The sequence below is a fragment of the Cynara cardunculus genome (genome assembly GCF_001531365.2).
Source record: "Cynara cardunculus var. scolymus isolate 2C chromosome LG 4, CcrdV1, whole genome shotgun sequence".
NCBI classification, from domain to species: domain Eukaryota; kingdom Viridiplantae; phylum Streptophyta; class Magnoliopsida; order Asterales; family Asteraceae; genus Cynara; species Cynara cardunculus.
In genome coordinates, this window is record NC_037531.1 from 14,176,787 (window position 1) to 14,196,965 (window position 20,179).

The following is a 20,179-nucleotide window of genomic DNA, read 5'->3' on the forward strand; positions in this document are numbered from 1 at the left end:
ATCAATATCATTATGGATAGAATAAATCGAAATTACAAAACATGAACACATATAAAAAATATCATTATTACATAATCATCAATTATTGAAAATTTTAGATTTGTAACTCCCAATTAATGATTTGGGAGTTATATAAATGACAAATTACTTAATTACCCTTGTCATTAATACATGAGTTATATGTGAACCTAAAGAAAAGATGAAATATGATTGGTTGAGTTTAATTAACAAAGTTAACACAAAAATTTTGGCCAGTATTTGAACCAACCCCTATATAGATATATAGATATATGTATATATTTACCAGAATTACGAGAGTAATAAAATTCTGATGATTTTTAGATTTTATTATTTATTATAATATTCTAAAATAAGTAACCAAAAAAAGATACATAAATTTGCGCAGAATATAGGCCTCTTCATGACTTGAAGTCGAAAAACCAAGATGACTCCTAAAACACAAAATTTGACCAAAAGTGGTGGTGATAACAAGTGATCAGTAAAAGGTGAAATCTTCAATCGTTACGCGTACGAAGTAACCAACTGTAGAATCCTAATTTGATTGAATATTGCTCCGAGATCTGTCACTGGTCTTCATCATTGGGGAGAGGTGGTAGTAGTAGAACGAATTGCATTGGAAGAGGAGAGGTAGGCAGGAAGAAATGGCGAAATCGAGCGCCGACGATCTTGAACTCCGGCGTGCCTGTGAAGTTGCAATTGAGGCCACCAAGCAGAAGGTTGTATTGTCGATCCGGGTTGCCAAAAGCCGTGGTATTTGGGGCAAAACAGGCAAAATAGGCAAAGGGCAGATGGCTAAACCTAGGGTCCTTGCAGTCTCTAGTAGGTTTTTCTTCATCTCTCTATTTGTCTTGCTTTTTCCTTGACTCACGGCTTGGTAACTCTTAGCTATCTGTTTGGGACGATGTAGCCCCGACTTTTATGTTGTTGTGATTATTAGTTAAGTTGGTATTTACTTGACGAATTGCTTGTTGTTGCCACCTGACGCGTTTGAGAACTTGTGGATCTTCAGTTGAACTCCAATTTTTGTCTGTGATGCTAATTGAGCAATTCATGATTAATGACCCACTAAGGTTATTATTTGATTGTAGGTAGTTTATCTGTTTAAACGGGTAAATGAAGGATAGGAATTCAAGAAGATACGTTGTGGAAAGTTGCTTGCTTACCTTAGTCTCTGATGAAGAAAGGATTGGGGTAGATAATATAAATGTGTTAAAAATGATAGATAATGTGAAACACGAGTTCTCTACCTCGACTCTTAATGATCAAGAAGACGAGTTAAAAGGAGAAAACAAGAATGAAGGATAAATTACCAAAAAAGACCAATGTATCGCTCATCAATTTAGCAATTCCAATATCTCTTTAAACCACTTTGACAACCTTTTCATCTCTGATTGATCGAAGACTCCATACCTGACATGTTATGTCGCAATAAGGCATGCCACATTGGCTTTGAGAACCTTCTGTTCTGAATTAGAAAAAAAGTTAGGAGGCCAAATGTAAAAAGTAATTAGAAATAAAACTTTAGAGGAGGAAAAAGATGAAGGGCCTCATGGCTCATGCTGCTTCCATCCACTGCATCACGGCAACCTATTCCACCCTCCTGGTCTACGGTCACTACCACCTTAGACAGAAAATCAACTGCTGTTGTATATCCCCATTGCCACTGTTGTGCTAGAAATAACTTTTTTGTGATTTCATTATTCTGATCCTAATTTTGATATTTTACCTCAGAATGTACTGATCATATTATTTCTCTTCTAACTCCTACCTGCAATTTCTGCTATCAATATTTTTCTGATCTTTTCCTGAATTCAATGTTGGCCAACCTTTGTTCTTGACTGAAATAGAAGGAAGACTTGTCAAATGTTAGTTGAGCATACCAAAACCTTCTCCTGCAACAAGATGAGTTTTATGTGGACAAATTCACAACGCGAGAAGCCTTTAGATGAAGGACACCCATCTAATACAATTCAAGGGAAGACGTCCCCAATCGCGAATTAAACTTTAGATGATGAATTATATTGCTTTGATTTGGAACCCTTAGTGACAAGGAGAGGAAGAGAGAACTTAACTGTAGAGGGAAGTGTTGTAACCAACAGTTTAGTTTAATTGAAGTATACACTTGGCCTTCTAGTTGTTTCCAGGTTAAATTTTGGCACAACAGGGTTTCAAAAATCAGCGTGGTGCGCCAGGTAAGAAGTAGGGCAATCTATGTATGAAGTCTGACACTAGTAATTTTTATTGGATGATCAGAGACTCATTAAGCTGGCTAAAAATGATACAAATATGAAACTTGTGAATAGCCAATAGAAGGTCTTTATTTTGATGATTAGTCAAAAAAAGAAATAAATAAGTTACCAAGTGGGACGAAGTTAGATAAATTGATTAAAGATTTTCATACTGATCATGCCGATTTGAGGTACAATGGTATTTTATATTTTAGAAGCGGAGTGAAGTAGAGAATGATGAAATGGTAATGACATGCTCAAATGCACATAGGAGGGGTAATCGTGGCTCGAGTTGGCTTACTAATACAATGAAATTAGGGTAGTTTTACTGCTTACAGAATTTCAATATTTTGGCTTCTCCCATAAGGCAAAATATGGTTATTATATATGTAGCGTGAAAGGTATCAGTGAGACTAATTGGTCATCTTCAACATGTGTCATAAGGCATGTTATTTTCAGTGTTTCTGAGCAAGTAAAATTAGCATAGGGCTTATTGCTGATGGAGCAGTAAAATTGGGTTTTCTGTGGGGAAGGGCCGAAAGAAGTCATATAGAAGTTGTGCATACTTCTTTTTAAATATCATGGCATGTTAATGTTACCAATGAATATTCATGGAAAAAGGGCATGAGTAATTCGTAACAAGATATATGTAAGTTTTGGGTCATAATTGGTGGGGCAACAACATTAAACCTTTTTATCCCAACCTTATTACTGGTCGTACTTTTTTTATATGTCTTTGTTTTTATATTATAAAAGCTTCTATAATATACATAATCAGGCTGTACTATAGTTCTTTATGATGATTTATTGTCATTTATTATAATCTTTGAAGGTGGCCATATGAGAAATCAACAATAGTTAATATATGAAGTCATCTACTGTTATTACAATGGCAACCACCATGATCAATAGTTAACTTGATATTTCTATAATGGTTCTTGTGTATTTGCTTGAAATTTGTTTGAAACAGTGCAATTCTTATCATTTCAGATACTAGAAAATGTTATTGTTTGTTGAGATCAATCTCCCTTGCATGTTTACTTGGTGGATCTATTTGTTTGGCTAGCTTCTGATTGCTCTTTGGGGTTGAAAATGATTTATCAATATTTGAGAAGTCATCAATATCCCTACTCTCCGAGTTGATTGTATGAATGCGAAATGATAGGTGTTCTGTGTAGTTTGGTCTATGTAACTAATTGTGGTTTATGCAGCAAAAGAAAAAGTCCAACAAACTAAGGCCTTTCTTCATGTCTTGAAGTATTCAAATGGAGGAGTTCTTGAGGTACATATTAGACTTTTCCTTCTTCTGCTCAATCTTGTTCTACCTGCACGCATGCACAAGAACATTTTTATTTAGAGTATTCGTTTGTAGGTTGTGTTGGTTGAAATACATCTTTATTTTGATGAGTGAAGTATTGATTTTTTTCATCGAGGGGGCAAAATTGTCTTTAACACAAGGACAAAGTATAACATAGTTACTTGAAAATCAGATATCCATAGATCACTTTTTATAAAGCTAGTAAAAATGATATAAAATGGAACATGGAGGAAATGTCCACTTCTGCTACGGATGCTCTGGTCCCAGTTAATTGTTTCTTTGCTAGGCAAGATCAAGTCCCATCATTCAATCGAACATTTTTGCTTTTCTGTTCTTGTAACTCTGTCTGTTAGTCTTTGCATAGTAAAACTTTTGTCAGTTGACATAAGGTGCATGCTCATGTCGACATGCATCATATAATCCTTGTGTTTTGGACGTTTAACAAATGGCATGCATAAGCTGTTGTCATAGAGCTAGCACACCGAGCTCATAAGTTCTATTACATGTGTATTTCTTTCCTGCATAAAAGTCAGAATATTTAACAAATATTATTTCTGAAACATGTGTAGCCTGCAAAATTATACAAGCTGAAGCATCTTTCAAAGGTGGAAGTTTTAACTAATGATCCTAGTGGATGCACATTTATGCTGGTAATCCTTTTTTTCTTCACATGATTTGTATTTTTTGCTTCTTCTGGGTCACAGTTGCTTTAATATAGCAAGTTTGTCGATTGGCTAATCTTTCTATAGGGTTTTGATAATCTTAGAAGCCAGAGTGTTGCTCCTCCTCAGTGGACCATGAGAAATATTGACGACAGGTACTGTTGTTTCAACCTATGCATTTACATCAACCATAATATGACAGGAAAGCTTACAATTCTAATGTATTTTCTGATGTTTTAGGAACCGTCTCTTGCTCTACATATTAAACATATGTAAAGACATATTGGGCCATCTACCAAAAGTTGTAGGTATTGATGTAGTGGAGATGGCTCTTTGGGCCAAGGTATGTATGAATTCTCTTAGTCTTGTTGTTTATGTTGAAATACACGAACTTCCATCATGTCAATGCAAAGCCTCATGGACTTGGGATTAGATAGCTGCTGTGACTAGACATGCACAACATCTCATTATTCGTTACTTTGGCTGGTCTGCGATACATAACTTTGGAATTTAAGGTTCAAACTGTAACATTTAGTTGCAAAAACTCTGGCTTGATCTCAACATATTTTTTCTCCTTCTCACCTATATTTTCCAAAGTTATAAATTCTAGTTCCCATTTGAAGCAAAGATCTTGATTGATGCTATCAACCAATAATTTCACATTAATTGCATGTTGACACATGAGAGCTAATACATACATGTACATATTAATTGTACTTTGGGAGCTAGATCTTTGTCTTCTTTGGCTGGTCAATTAACAGCTCCCTCCACTTTTTCAGGAGCTTTACACATGGCCATTTCAGAATCATGTTTTAAATTTTTTACTCACTTAATTTTTCTTTATCACTTGGTCCTCACTCCAAGTTTTTCTATGCCCATGGCTCATTATTGTTGATAAATTTACAACCCATGTATAGGAAAATACTCCTGCAGTTCCTAAGAAACAAAATATTCAAGATGGCCATGACATGGATGTTGTTGCAGAAAGTGACATGAAGGTTACAGTTGAAAAAGAACTTGTTTCTCAAGCAGAAGAAGAGGACATGGAAGCTCTTTTAGGCGTGTATGTATGCTTATTTCTTTGTCTGTTCCTGAAATAATTACTTACTCGAGCCTATGCCATGATTTTATACACCTAACTTGATGATGCTACATAAGAAGAATACTTGTTTCCTGTAAATCTTAAATCGAGCAATATACAATGCTTTAGTAGTATACAAGAAGGGTACTCGTGCAATGCATCGAGATACATCTTGATTTCAGTGTTCCGTTTTATTCCCTTTTTATGTCGATATAATAGGGTTTTATGTGGTTTTGAGAAAACGATAATGTTTTTTTTTTTCAATAAAATGTAAATTTAAAAATATTATAAATTTTTAAAAAAAATATATCGATATCAATATCAAATTAATCTTTCTAAAACTTATTGTGTTTGGTGTAATTTTCTTAATTCAATTTTTTTATTTATAATTTAATTTAGGTTTAATAATATAATTTTTATAAAAATAATAATTAAGTATTCTGTTATAATTTAATGATTATCCTAATTATATTTTAGATTTTTTATATTTAAAATGAGATGTTTATTCTGTATTTGATTATGTTTATCTAYAGCTAGTTACAAGAATTCAAAGATAGAGCTTTAATAAGTTGTACTTAAGCACAATCTACTTGTAATCTTGAATTTTAAGTAATATGCATCAATAAACAGTACTTCATGCATAAAAAGTAGTTTTTAAGAGTTTTTGTCAAATGTTTTATCATATAGTAAGTATAGATATATGAAACAATGATAATATACCGCCATTGACTTTTGCCACTCATAAAAAATAAAGAACACCACATAATATGTATTGCTCATAAGCATTGTTCATATAACAGCACATTTATCAACTGAAATGGAAAATAAAACGATAGGAACAAGTTAAAATGATTAAAAAAAGGTTCAACAGTCAACACTGTGCAAAGTTGAGGGACTAAGGTTTGAAAGTTCAACACTGTGCAAGTCTGTAAGAGCAAGAGAGAGAGAGATGGATCAGTTGTTCGTTGCCTGTTGTGTCTTATCTCTTTTTCTCTCACTCTCCAGCTGATGTAAGGTTTAAGTTTAGCTATGACATATAGATGTTGAATTCACTTTTTTGTTTATTTATTATAGGACCTCAATTTGCCCCTCCCAGCAAGAGAGCTGCACCCCTGTTACTTGCCCAAGAAAATATGCTATTTACGTTCCCTATACCCAGGAGGGATCCTCATTATGCACTCTTTGGCTTGACTACCCCTCTAGTTTGTTATTGAACATTGTTCTAATAGTAGTTGTTTTCTTGTTATATATATTCATGGCCTTGTACTTGGTAGAACTTTTCAAGAGATAAATGCATAATTTACTGTATTCACGATGTTCCTATTTGATGAGGTTAGGCATGTAGGTTGCTCTGGAGGGATGGACCATTCTTATTATATGGTGAATTGTTGTTGTTTAAATAATCCATACAACTAGTATATACTAAATTCCAGAGATCAAGCCTCTTCTTATGGGATTGTTTTAATCTGCTGATGGTGATCTTGGTAATGACATTGTTTCCAGATACGTTATGGGTATTGGCGAAGCAGAAGCCTTTTCTGAAAGGTTAAAACGTGAGCTTCATGCTTTGGAAGCAGCAAATGTGCATGCCATTCTTGAAAGCGAGCCCTTGGTCGACGAGGTATACCTTTCATACTGGGTAATACGAGTACATTGCATTCTTGGAAGAGTTTAAGCTTCTTATTGCTATTGTCTGCTTGGCTTATGCTCATAAGAATGGACTTTTTGTACATTAGAGACTTTCGGAATCATCGTCATGCATGTAGCACAATAATGTGGTGTTTTGTGAATGCCTTGTATCCAAGACGAATCTGATTGTACAAGTATTTACTCAATGGTACATATTGCTATGCAGACTTCTGCTCATGGTGTTCAATGCATCCCTGTCTCTTGCACACAATGATTTATTGCTACTTCAGGCAATCCATTTTAGCCTGAGTTGACCAATTTGAAATAAAGAATTAGTTGAGTTGAGTTAAACTTTGTTTCTCACGAGGATGACATTCTTATACCCTTCATCATGTTGTGAAGAGTGATCTTGCTGATTGAAAAGCTCATATGTTCAGTGTTTGACTTCTCACAAAATGTTTTATGTATGGTATTTTCTAATTCTTCTGCGTAATGTCCTACAGGTATTGCAGGGGCTTGAGGCCGCCACAATCTGTGTTGATGACATGGATGAATGGCTGGGGATTTTTAATGTAAAACTTAGACATATGCGAGAGGACATTGAGTCGGTATGGATATCTGCAAATTATTTGTACTTTGGTGTGTTTCCTTTAGGTCGAAATTGTTTCATTCCATGATATAGCAGACTTAACCACATTTACAAACTATACATTCATCCCTTACCCAGGACTATCTATTATCAGTCTCGATATTAATTTTTTTGAGGATTTATTTGTTCTTCGGGCATATGTATTACCAATGACCTTTCTTCTGTTGGACATATTGATCAATTGTAATGATCTTATGTTTGGAAAATACGAGCATCTCGACGGGATTATGTATGGTTTTAAATATTTGATTATTTTTGTTTGTTGAGTACTGTAATGATATTATGTTTGGAAAATACGACCAATGATCTTTTTGTTCATGCCTTAGGGGCTGTTTGGTTTAGGCTGAGGAATGAAAATTGGAGTGAAAATGAAAATCATGGAATGAAAATGGGAATGAATTTTCATTCCCTCTGGTTTAACCAATAATGAAAATTTGGGCTTCTGGGGGAATGAGCCCATTATATTAATATAAAACCAAACAGTTTCTTTTATTTTCATTCCCATTGATTACTGTTTAATGCCTCTAACCAAACACCCCCTTAATGATTTCTACGTTCGATCATGGATGATGTATATCCTTCACACCCACTACGTAGCTAGAATTGCCCCTTCTTCCCTTTTGGCACCTCCTTTATATATTACTTTTCTTTCTTCGATCCCCTTACATTGAACATTTTTGTATCCCTTTTTTGTTCCAAACTCTCTCTCTACCTTTTGGGGTAGACGTAAGGTAAGGCCTGCATACATCTTAAACCTCCTACCTCTGCATGGTATTTACTGTGACTGTTTTGCTCACTTTTCTTTATGTGCCAAACTCTAAACCTGCACCCATACACGAAGATTGGAAATATGGGACCATTACATCAATAAAATACTATATCAACTCTCTACAAACCTTTAACCTGACTCATGGACTCTTATCTAGAGATGGGTTAATGGTTGTGTCTCTTTTATGTTTATCTCAAGTTCTCTTTTGGCTGTGATCCATAATGTTTCATCTTATTATCACAGATAGAAACACGCAATAACCAGCTGGAGATGCAATCCGTAAATAATAAAGCTTTAATTGAGGAACTGGATAAGCTTCTTGAGAGGCTGCGTATTCCTTCAGAGGTACAACATATTCAATCAGTATTAACTTGCTAAAATTATTTAATCGTCAGCCCAATCGTTCTATGTCTATTCCAGTATGCAGCATGTCTAACAGGAGGCTCCTTCGACGAGGCTCGCATGCTTCAAAATATCGAAGCATGTGAATGGTTAACAGGTGCTTTACGTAGCCTTGAAGCACCTAGTTTGGACCCAAGTTATGCAAGTATTAGAGCGGTATATACATTTTATCTTTTTTACTCTTGCAACTCTCCCACAGTTTTTATTTATTATTCTCTCTATTGATGTGAAATATGGTGATGGTCTATGCATGTCTGTCGTAACAATCATAGCTTTCATCTGAGAATTGGTGATTAAGCTCATTGGTGAATGGCCTTTGTTCTTAAAACTCCCAAAATATTTAGTATCTTAATGTCTACTCCTAAAGAAACAGTTACAAAGTACTTGAACATAATAAGGTACCACTTCATTACAAGAAATAGCTATTTAGTAGAGTACACACTTCATTACAACCGGAGAGTTCTTTCAAACTCAAGGCTACAGTATAACAGTGAAGTATTTCATTGCAGCTATTGCGAAGCTAAAAAAATGAACGCAAAGTAAAATGTGACCCTTGGGCAGAAGCTTCCTAGTTTTGTGGAGGTTATGGTTGGAAGTCTTTGTACAGTCTTTTCCCTCCCGGTCCTAAATGAGTAACCTTCCCATGAGGCAAAAGCAATAAAACGTAACACAGTTTTGGTTCTTATAACACTTGGTATATGCAAACTATTTTATTTTAGTACCAAAGGTATTTAATGTGAACTTTTGCAGTGTGAGGTTGGCAAATAGTTGGTCGGTTTTGGTTAGTGACAACATCTATGTGGTAGATCTTTGTATCTTATCTCCACATGTTACACTTGATAAATTTAAGGATCTTGTGTCTCTTGACCAATTGTAACTATCCTATTGGGGGTTCTTGGAGTCTTTTGCTCGCTAACATGCCTGAACTGCTCGATTTAACTTTATGCATTTTTTGTTCATCTGGCCTTTTGACAATATTTGATTCAACTGCATTTTATGTTTGTGACTAGTCATGAACCTTGTCTCACCATGAATGTGCATTTCTTTGTTTATCCTACATAATTACGAAACTGTAGTCTCATTAACTTACAGGTAAGGGAAAAGAGGGCAGAACTTGACAAATTAAAAACTACTTTTGTTCGGAGAGCCTCTGAGTTTTTGAGAAACTATTTTGCTAGTTTGGTTGATTTCATGATAAGCGATAAAAGTTACTTCTCTCAGGTTTGTTCCCTAGACCGTTTCTTAGTTATTTGTAATGTTGAAGCCATTAAGATTTAGAACTTCGAATTTTGATTGTGGTTTTCATTGGACAGAGGGGGCAACTAAAGAGGCCTGATCACGCTGATCTCCGCTTTAAATGCAGGACTTATGCTCGCCTGTTGCAACACTTGAAGGTCAATTGACATACAAGCTACAATTATCGATTTTAATGTTTTTTCTACTTACTAATATTATGTTCAGAATCTTATTTACTTGTTATGTGCAGAGTCTTGATAAAAATTGTTTGGGTCCTTTGAGGAAAGCTTATTGTAGCTCCCTTAATCTGCTTTTACGGCGTGAGGTAAGGGTCATGTGCCTGTTTAAGCTTCTTTTCATGTAATTTCCACCAATTAATACAATGTTCAACACAAATTATGTACTTTGTGTGCTTTAAGGACAAATCTAAATAAATATGCCAGCTATGGACACACACACACACACATATATACATATATATTTGTAATTCAAGGTCCAGCTGATCGTATAGATTTCAGGGTCCAGTTGTGCTTTAAGACCATTATGTGGATATATTTGTAATTCAAGGTCCAGCTGATCGTATAGATTTCAGGGTCCAGTTGTGCTTTAAGACCATTATGTGGATATATTTGTAATTCAAGGTCCAGCTGATCGTATAGACTTCAGATTACTGCCATCTTCCAATTCATGCGGAGAGACATTGTGACTGAGGTGCACCTCAAGGTCTTGGCTTCGAGTATTGGAAGTGAGAAGTATTCATTTACTGTAGTATATACTAGTTCCCCTCTGGAACTTCCTCACTAGATTTATAGATGCTACATCATAGTAAAATGGGACCTTCAAGAAAAAATTGCATCATCTTATTCGAGAAACCAATATAGATGTGAAGATTTGAACTCACAATATATTTTTAAATGAGAGCTCCATAGCATGTTTACTTCCCAAGTCATTAGAAAACCAAAACTACTTGAGAGATGGCTTGATGTTGTAATTTTATAAAAACTAATCATCTCTGACTAAGCAAAAAACATGAAAGTGAGAAGATGTTTAGCTAAAAAGTCTCGCAATCTTTTTCAGGCTCGTGAATTTGCTAATGAGCTTCGAGCTAGTACCAAAGCATCAAGAAATCCAACTGTCTGGCTTGAAGGTTCCACTGGTTCCAATCAAAATGTAAACAATGCAGATACTTCCACAGTTTCAGAAGCTTATGCCAAGATGCTCACAATATTTATCCCACTCCTTGTTGATGAGGTTAGGATAAACTTCTTCTCTCTCAACTCTTGTTCTTACACACAAAGGGTCCTAATTATTGTCATTATTGTTGTTTGTTGCTTTAGAAGAATTCTTAAATTGATTCATTTCTTCACTTACACTATGTGAACTGCAGAGTTCCTTTTTTTCACACTTCATGTGCTTTGGAGTTTCTGCACTTGCTCCACCTGGAAGTCCTGCCAATGGCGACAAATCCAATGATGATGATTTAGGCATTATGGACATTGATGATAATGACAACAACAAAAGTAAAATATTTTTCACGCGCTTCTATTCATCCATGAAACTTATACTGTCATTGAGCTCTGTATTTAAAATCTTGTAGGTATATCAGAGCTAGGGGCACTAAATGAGTCGCTTCGTGATTTGCTCGATGGGATTCAAGTACTAGAAGATCTTTCTATTTAATAATTTTTTAATGTCATGAAAAGCCCCAATCACTTTATTCCGTATTTAGTTCTAAGCCTTGTTCTTATATATGTTGATTTTCAGGAGGATTTTTACGCGGTTGTCGATTGGGCATACAAGATTGATCCTTTGCGGTGCATATCAATGCATGGCATAACAGAACGGTATATTTCTGGTCAGAAAGCGGATGCAGCCGGATATGTGCGCCTCTTGCTTGATGCGCTGGAAGAAAGAATCACTGCTCAATTTACCCGTGTATGTTACCACTTATATGTTGGATCTATAGATTTTAGAATCACCTCTAAGATGTGACTTGCCAATGTAGTTTGTAGATGAAGCTTGCCACCAGATAGAAAGGAATGAACGAAATGTTCGGCAAATGGGTGTCTTGTCATACATTCCCAGGTAAGCTAGTCATATCTGTTACATTTGTTTTCCCTTACCTTATGTCTCAATGCAATTCTTGATGCTCATACGGCTACATTCTTTTGGTATATTAAGTCGCATCTTCTAACTGGTATATCCAAAGATCTAAGATAGATTTGACCAACCCTCTCAAGCAGTGTTTCCTCAACTTTCTTTAGTTGATGCCAACCAACATTCTTCAGATATCATTTCTAGTACGACTTCTAATTGTGTGGCCACACATCCACCTCTAGCACTCACCTTTTTTCTACATTCAGGGTTTGAGTTCTTTTTGGTCCATGTATCATCCTATGGAGCTTACCCTCTTAGCTTCAGTGCGACTCCTGGATCACATGAGACTTGCAAAGATGCATTAAAAAGAACTTACTGATGGAGTCTGTTAGCACTTAGCACTACTTCTAATATGTGCTTCATGTTTTTTTGTTAAAGTTGATGTAAGTGTACACGGAGCTCTATTATAAATGATAAAAGGTATAAGAGAACCGTTTAGGTTCTACAACATTTGGAATATATATAAAAAGTCACATGAGATAAAATAGTGTTTTATCTCTTTTGTTACAAGCATAGTCTGTTTCATTTTCGTTCTACCCCAATTAGTTTGGGATAGAAGGCTGTAATGGTTGTTGGAAGAAATATATGTCAGCTGTTAAAAAGTTAAATATATCTGATACAGTTACACTTAGATGCTTAAACAAATTACTTCATTATGGAAAGAGAACCAGTATTTAGTCGCATCCCAGTAAGATATGATGAGTTTGAGGGAGTATCCTGTTCCCCCCGGAAATCATTTCGCCTGATTTGGACCATTGTTGGCACACCAGCCTGAGAAGGGCCTCACTAGAATTTTTGCAACTACTTCCATTACTCTATTAAACTATTAGTCTCAAACGTTTTCTTGTAAGTCATCAATGCCACTAAATTTCTCAGTTCAGCAGGGTAAGTAACATAATGTGGACGCATGAACTTCTAGAATGTTTCTCCTTGATAACTCGGACTTGTTTTTGGCAAGGTATAGGGACCATTACTAATGGTTTTTATTTAGGCGAGATACCAATCAGAAAAAAATTGGGCGTCCTGTTCGTACTCTCGGTATCTGCTCATTATGTGGAGCTCTGTCCAATCGAGTTTATGATCTAGTGAACGGATCTACTTTCTTATAAATCCAGAATTTACTTTGACATTTCTTGACATAAGTTTTTGAGCTCTTTAAGTAATTCCTGGCTGATCTTTTGTAATATTCAAAATTTACTACAAATTAGTCAGAACCTTGGCTTCCCTAGGTGGGATGTCATTTCTTGTGTGTACATGTCTATGTGGGTGAAGTGAACGTGAAACAACTTGTATTGTGCTTTAAGTATCTATATGAGTGAAATGCACATGAAACAATTTTGTATCGTGCTTGATTTTTTATTCCATATGCGTGCTATTTGGTACCAAATTATGGTTATACATCATGTTAAATTGAGGTTTGAGTTATTTATTGTAGATTTGCGACCCTTGCTACACGCATGGAACAGTATATCCAGGGACAGTCTAGAGATCTGGTTGATCAAGCATACATTAAGTTTGTAAGTACTCTCCAATAATCATATGGCATTGTAAACATACATGTATGATGCCTCATTGCTATAAGTTGAGATGATTAGATGAATCTTGTGGGCTTGCTTCTTTTTTCCTTTAGATTGAAGTGTGATAACTATTTCTCCTTCAATTTTTTAATTATTTTCTTATGTTCCATATTGAGAGGCTCTCAAATATATGCCCTTTCTAAAACAGGTCCAATAATAACTACTTTAGAGACAAGTTTTGTGCTACATTCAAACTAAGTGGGATTATATCTTAGGGTATATGGGAAGTAAGAAGTGGTATCTTTTGTCTTTTAGTTGTCTATTGGATTTTCTCAGCAAGTGCGTTCAGTTAAAGGGACCAATAATGGATGAAGTCATATGATTACGTACTATGTGACCAAATGATGCATGCTTCAAAGTTCCAACATGTCAAGATTTTACCTAGTTTCAATTAAGGATACATATGTATGGTTGCAGCAAAGTTACACATGTTCGTGATACAACAATGTGCTCCCTTTTCTCTTTATTGGCCCACTTAAAACGCTGATTATTGATACAATTGTTAAGCTTCTTCTCATAATTCTTTTATTAACCTGACTGTAAGCAGCTGTCACTCTGTTTAAATCTTTAAAAAGATTGAATTTTTGCTTTTGTACAAACTAGTTAACCACAGCTGGTGAATATTTCTGGCAGATTGGTGTGATGTTTGCAACTCTGGACAAGATTGCTCAAACAGACCCAAAATATGCTGATATTATACTTTTAGAGAACTATGCTGCATTCCAAAACAGGTAATGATATTTTGGAGAGTGATATATATGTGTTAATTAATTACTATATTTATGTTGTTCTTTGGAGCAATAAGCATGATTACAACACTATATGCTGATCAGAAACAGTTTTATGCAGCCTGTATGACCTAGCTAATGTTGTACCCACTTTAGCTAAGTTTTATCATCAAGCAAGCGAATCTTATGAACAAGCTTGCACACGTCATATCAGTGTGATTATATACTACGTAAGTAGAAGTACTTTTGCTTATCGCTATTCAGATTTAGCATTTTTATTTTCTCGAAGTTCTATTTGAATTGAAATTTCTCTTCGCATTCTAGTCATTATTTGTTCTTGGATTGCATTTCAATTTTTGCAGCAATTTGAGCGACTTTTCCAGTTTGCTCGAAGAATAGAAGATTTGATGTACACCATCACGCCGGAAGAGGTTAGTGCTTAACAGATTGCTTATGATTCTTGTCCTAACCATTGATGAGATTGTTTCACTTTGGAGTAAAAAGCAGTATTTTGAATAGAGGTTATAACATTAGAAGTAGTTGGTGGATTGGAAGGAATGTTAAGAGAGATGGTAATGTGCTTGTTACAGATTCCTTTTCAGCTTGGACTGTCAAAAATGGATCTTAGGAAGGTGGTGAAATCAAGTTTATCAGGAGTAAGTTTTATATAAATGATTATTTCATCTCATTTAGGGAGGAGGATAATTAATTAGTATTTGGTATGTGTACAGGTCGACAAGCACATAGGTGCAATGTACAAAAAACTGCAGAAGAACTTGACCTCTGAGGAATTATTACCTTCGCTATGGGATAAATGCAAGGTATTTTATCGGGGTTTTCTTGATCAAGTGCAGTGACTGATATATATTTAGAATTTTGTAAGTATATATATATATATATGTATATGATAATGGTGTATGTATGATTTGCAGAAAGAATACTTGGACAAGTATGACAGCTTTGCTCAACTGGTGGCCAAGATCTACCCAACCGAGACCATTCCATCCGTAACAGAAATCCGAGACCTTTTAGCCACAATGTAATCTAGTTCACATATTATTATTATTGTTCCATTTTGGTTTGGTTTGGTTTGGTTTGGTTGGGTTGGGTGTAAATTTTTATGATTTTTGTTTACTGTTATCTCAGACAAATTGTATTTCAAGTTCCCTAGTTTCAGATTTCCATATCAGAATTGTACTGGATTCTACTTGGTTTAGTGATATATTCATTTATATATGTTGAATGTGTATGATCTTTGTTTTTATCAGATGATATTGCTTATGCCTGCAGTGGCGTTGAACCCGTTACATGAGCATCAAGGGGTATATAACTGAGATGTGAAGTTATTATATAACTGAGATGTGAAGTTATGGTTAGGTTAGGATTGATATAACTCATACAATCTCAACACATGGTGCTGATGGAACACTGATGAGGCCCCAACCTCCAAGAGTAAAATTGCTATGACCCAGAATGGATTTGAACCCGAGAGTCGAGACCTCATCTTAGGTGAACAATTTAGCAGAGATGCTGATGAACGTCTTTGGATGGCAGGTACAAATAGGGTGGCACTTTGATGATCAAACCCGTACATATGGTGCAACAAACAGGTTGACTTGATAGGAACATACGCATGCTCTTTTGCTCTTTCGTACCATAAACTGAAAGAAAATGAAGGTGAAAATTGGATACATGGATGGATCTAATACAATCTTGTAGTCTGGTTTGGGATGATTGCTGCTTATCTGTATGGTTTGGATGCATGTAATGAAATGGTCAGCACCTACTCCTATTATCTAGCAAAGCAGAGAGACAAACCTGATCCAAATTTATAAACCAAATTATCAGTGTACAATAGTCTAATTGAACAACCTAAATTGTCACAACGAAAGAAAAGAATTAAACCAAGCGACATTGGCTACATAATCGTAGTTCCACCATACGACATGAGAGATGCAGCAGCTGCAGCAGCAGTTGGAACGACTCCTGTTGAAACACCAGGCTTCGATAAATGCAGCAGCCTGAAATATCATATCATATCATATCATACATATCACATACCAATTTAAGATCAATATATTACACCGAAAACAATACAATTTCTTCAAGATTTATATAAAATACTAAACCTTTTTTTATAATTCTAAAGATTGCATACAACTAAAAGGTTTCAGATGCAAACACCCAAACTGATCCAACAATCATCTGCATAAGGTTTTAACAGGATATAAAATTGTACCCGTAACAGACGGGCAACTCAATGTTTCAAATCTCTGAAATTAAGTACTAGCAACAATCATCCCGAAGGATAGTAAACAAATTCCCAAACTGATGTGAAAAAGATAAGTGAAAACAATAGAAATTTACCAAGCTAAATAGATGGTGTATACAATACAACAAATTTTTTTGTTAGTGAGTTGACACATATCATAGAAATAACAAAAAGTTCACTTTTTCCTGGGTTCAAAATGCTTTAGATGAGTCAAAGATATCAAGACCAAATGATAACATGTATAATTTCTTGTTCCAACTTATGTATTCTATTATTTTCTATCAGAAATCATGCTAAAATAATGGCATGCAAAGACTTCACAAAAATGAAAGACTTACGGTGCAAGATATTCACAAAATGATGAGACTGCTGCTGCAACTTCATTGTAGTTTTCAGCGGATGCAGGTGCCGTCACTTCAACCAGTTGAATGCCTGGTGTTACAGGTACGGCCTCATCAGTGGCATGCAACTTTAGCATCTTATTAACTGAAGAGACTGTAACCGTTATCTGAGCACTCCTTTGGAAATGGAAAGCGAATCCTACTCTCAGTAGCTCATGGTCTAACTTGTACCCAAGCAAGTAAAATAAGCGAAGCACATTTTTGCTTACTTTGCTCTCTACCATTGTCCTCACCAAAACAGAAATTTGATCGGCACCAGCACCCCTCATTGAACCCCCGACATGTCTAACAGTCCTATACAATGGAATACAATTTCTGTAACTATGATAGAATGCAAATAAGGCAATGTGTGTGCATAAAAAGAAGAAAGGACTGTTTTTATTACCAAGTGGGCTCAGGCTGCTCAAGATCACATAAAAGTCGGACCTCTGATGCTTCGGAACCTATATAATCAGACTGTCAATTACCATATAAACCAAGAACTCTTACCAGTCGGCTTTTAGTAAAGCAGATGGCAAGGGGAAGTGCGAACAAGAGCAGCTGATATTACTGTCTTGCCAGCTCACCCACCCAAGAATAAAGGAATGTGTAACAATAAACTGCATAATCTACAGATTTAGATTCTCAGTTTTAATAATTATGAACTTGGAACAAGAAAAACGATTTGTATTTAGAGTACCTTCTTCTTAGGGGTAGGCTAAATGCACCCCTTGCTACATACACTCCTACCTACTTTTTTTTTCCTCGCACACGTTAACGTTAAAACTCAATATTTATATTTTTAATGTATGATTTGATCTGATTCTGACATAAATAGGGTGCATAAGCAACACCCACCTTTGTAAGGTCAAGATTCAAAAAACAGAAAAAGGGTATTATAGGCCTGATAGGTTAGCCGTTTATATTCATGTTTACATGCTGTTAGCATATTGAATTCCTTCTTACATATGTAGAGACAACTCACCTAGGTTGGGGCCGCTTTTTAGGCATAATTCATGAACCCTTAAGCGTACCCTGTGAACACCACAAAGACCTAGAAGAAGAATCTCAAGGGCTTCAACATGCTGCAAAACAAAGGCCATGTGAGAAAACATGCATTTTTTTCTCTTTTAGGAGTTTGTTTAGGAAAAAAACTTATTCCAAAAATTTAAACTAGTTTTACCATCTACATTATCACATTATGACATATTTTAAGGTACTCGGTAGATCTGCACTTGCCTGAATGCAAATATTATCCGTTACATTTAAGAAGGGAAAACACATACCAGGAGATATAAAGCAGAACTATCATTACCCTTTGTCTATAATCCTCTAAATTCTAAATTAGCAAACCATTTTTGTGCAAATGAACTAATCCAATTATCTTTTTCTTAGCAGGACAGGTTGAGAAAAAAATATGAATCTTAGTCTTGTGATCCTGTCTTTCTAAACAAGCAATAAAAAAAGTTAAAAACTTTAACAAGGTTGCCTTATAAGGATCAAATACGTCCTCTATCTGAAGCGGTCTAAAACCATGAGTCTAGCGTAGATAAAGTGGACAATTTCTGGTACAGTTGGTTGGGGATGTTACACTTATCCCCCTGTTAAGTAATAACTAAAGATTCAGCAGACTTGTACTCTGAAAACCGATACTCAAAATCGATGGTTTAGATAAAGGATTTTCTTTCCATCGTTATTTTAATTTAACAGCAAAACTTATAACCAGGTGTCATTTGCATAAACCTAAAACATCCACAAAGAGATCATATGATTAATCCACAACGTACCGCACCAATATAGTTTACCTGAGTTTCTATAATTCCTTGAACCACGCATTCCATTGGTATTTTGCTTCAAATTCAGCTGAACAACAGTTCTATTTACCTGTAAAATTAATTCAATGAAAACAAAACAAAATTACACCCACAATAGACAACAAGTTCCTTTAGCCTTCGAATAGGCCGTATTCACGTTTTGATTATGACTCGAATATCAATGTGATGAGTTTAGGTCTCCGATTCCACAGAATCGGGATCAGAAGAATCCATTTCGAATTGGGGATCAAAAACAATCTCCAATCAGTATTTCATAAAGTGAAACATACATACCTAAAAACAGGCCGATAAATTGAATTATGCAGTTTGCCAAATTCGTCTTCCGGTAGATGATGAATATGCTCTGGTATTGTTTGATGCTGCTCGATTACTGAAGCGAAAAGAGTAGCAAAAAGGGTTTGCAATGGAGGATTCTGATTTTGGGAAGAAAAGAATTGGGGGAAGTTTCAAATAGGGTGTTTAGGATTGTTTATTTGAATTTTTTTTTAATAAAAATATTTATAAATTTATTATAAGTCAAAAGTGTTTAATTTTTTCAAAAACTTTTTATTATTGGTTTGATATTGATATAAGTTATTTATCCAAAAATTTAAAAATGCTTATTATCTATACTATACCGAAATAAGTCAATAAGTTATTTTTATAAACAATCTTAAACACACTTAAGTTTGTCTTTGCTATATAATTTAATAAAATTATTTTATTTTGTTATTAATTATTAATACATTTCATTAAATAATAAAAGATTAACTACTCCTTTTAATTTATAATATTATTTATGACAAAATACATTTAAATATAATAAAGTTATATATAGTAACAAACTCTATTTTTTATTCTCTATCAATATAACTAGGCATCAAAATTTCCTATTTTAAGACAGATAATTACTAGATATTTGTATAGCAAGTAAAAACTATTAAAATTTTATCAGTTTTAAAATAAGAATACACACATCTCAAAAATTAAAATTGTGAAAGGTTGTACAGAAAATAATGTAAATGGATAATGTTAAATTTGGTGTAAAAAATAGTATGTTCATTGAAGATAAAATGATGTAATAAACAGTGTTTAGTGTAAGATTTCGGCACCCTGTTAAAATTGATGTTATACAGTTACGCTTCATAAAAAACTTCCATTAGATGAAACGTAATTTCATGTCGAGATTGAATAACAAAATTTAATATTTTGCATAGAAAAACATATCCCGTTAACAAATTTTGTTGAATTAATGA

The 20,179-nt window shown here is 34.8% G+C and overlaps 2 protein-coding genes across 3 annotated transcripts; one reads left to right on the top strand and one right to left on the bottom strand.

Moving 5' to 3' along the window:
- Window positions 1-476: 476 nt before the first annotated feature.
- Window positions 477-15,720, top strand: LOC112511865 (exocyst complex component SEC3A-like). 2 transcript variants are annotated; one of them, XM_025117689.1, is made up of 25 exons: window positions 477-840; window positions 3,461-3,531; window positions 4,137-4,217; window positions 4,317-4,384; window positions 4,470-4,572; window positions 5,147-5,292; window positions 6,814-6,931; window positions 7,443-7,547; window positions 8,601-8,702; window positions 8,778-8,915; window positions 9,852-9,980; window positions 10,073-10,153; window positions 10,246-10,320; window positions 11,073-11,246; window positions 11,383-11,515; window positions 11,593-11,651; window positions 11,760-11,930; window positions 12,001-12,080; window positions 13,588-13,669; window positions 14,363-14,460; window positions 14,579-14,687; window positions 14,820-14,888; window positions 15,048-15,113; window positions 15,189-15,278; window positions 15,390-15,720. In XM_025117689.1, the coding sequence occupies exons 1-25, from the start codon at window positions 663-665 to the stop codon at window positions 15,498-15,500; spliced, it is 2,637 nt and encodes an 878-aa protein (XP_024973457.1). In that variant the 5' UTR covers window positions 477-662; the 3' UTR covers window positions 15,501-15,720. The 2 variants fall into 2 exon arrangements, with proteins under 2 accessions (XP_024973457.1, XP_024973456.1); XM_025117688.1 differs by having other exon boundaries at window positions 10,123-10,320.
- Window positions 15,721-16,265: 545 nt separating this feature from the next.
- Window positions 16,266-19,357, bottom strand: LOC112511389 (mediator of RNA polymerase II transcription subunit 18). Its single transcript, XM_025116989.1, has 6 exons — window positions 19,218-19,357; window positions 18,915-18,993; window positions 18,095-18,194; window positions 17,516-17,573; window positions 17,068-17,424; window positions 16,266-16,478 (listed from the first exon to the last, which is right to left on the bottom strand). The coding sequence occupies exons 2-6, from the start codon at window positions 18,948-18,950 to the stop codon at window positions 16,376-16,378; spliced, it is 654 nt and encodes a 217-aa protein (XP_024972757.1). The 5' UTR covers window positions 18,951-18,993; window positions 19,218-19,357; the 3' UTR covers window positions 16,266-16,375.
- Window positions 19,358-20,179: the final 822 nt, after the last annotated feature.

Excerpts from the sequence above, each read along its gene's own strand:
- LOC112511865 (XM_025117688.1), top strand. The coding sequence starts at position 663 with ATGGCGAAATCGAGCGCCGACGATCTTGAACTCCGGCGTGCCTGTGAA. Across the intron at positions 11,516-11,592 it reads TGATAATGACAACAACAAAA|GTATATCAGAGCTAGGGGCA; the intron begins GTAAAATATTTT and ends AAAATCTTGTAG. Across the intron at positions 12,081-13,587 it reads GTCTTGTCATACATTCCCAG|ATTTGCGACCCTTGCTACAC; the intron begins GTAAGCTAGTCA and ends TATTTATTGTAG.
- LOC112511389 (XM_025116989.1), bottom strand. The coding sequence starts at position 18,950 with ATGGAATGCGTGGTTCAAGGAATTATAGAAACTCAG. Across the intron at positions 17,574-18,094 it reads AAAAAGCGGCCCCAACCTAG|GTTCCGAAGCATCAGAGGTC; the intron begins GTGAGTTGTCTC and ends CTGATTATATAG. Across the intron at positions 17,425-17,515 it reads GAGCAGCCTGAGCCCACTTG|GACTGTTAGACATGTCGGGG; the intron begins GTAATAAAAACA and ends TCCATTGTATAG.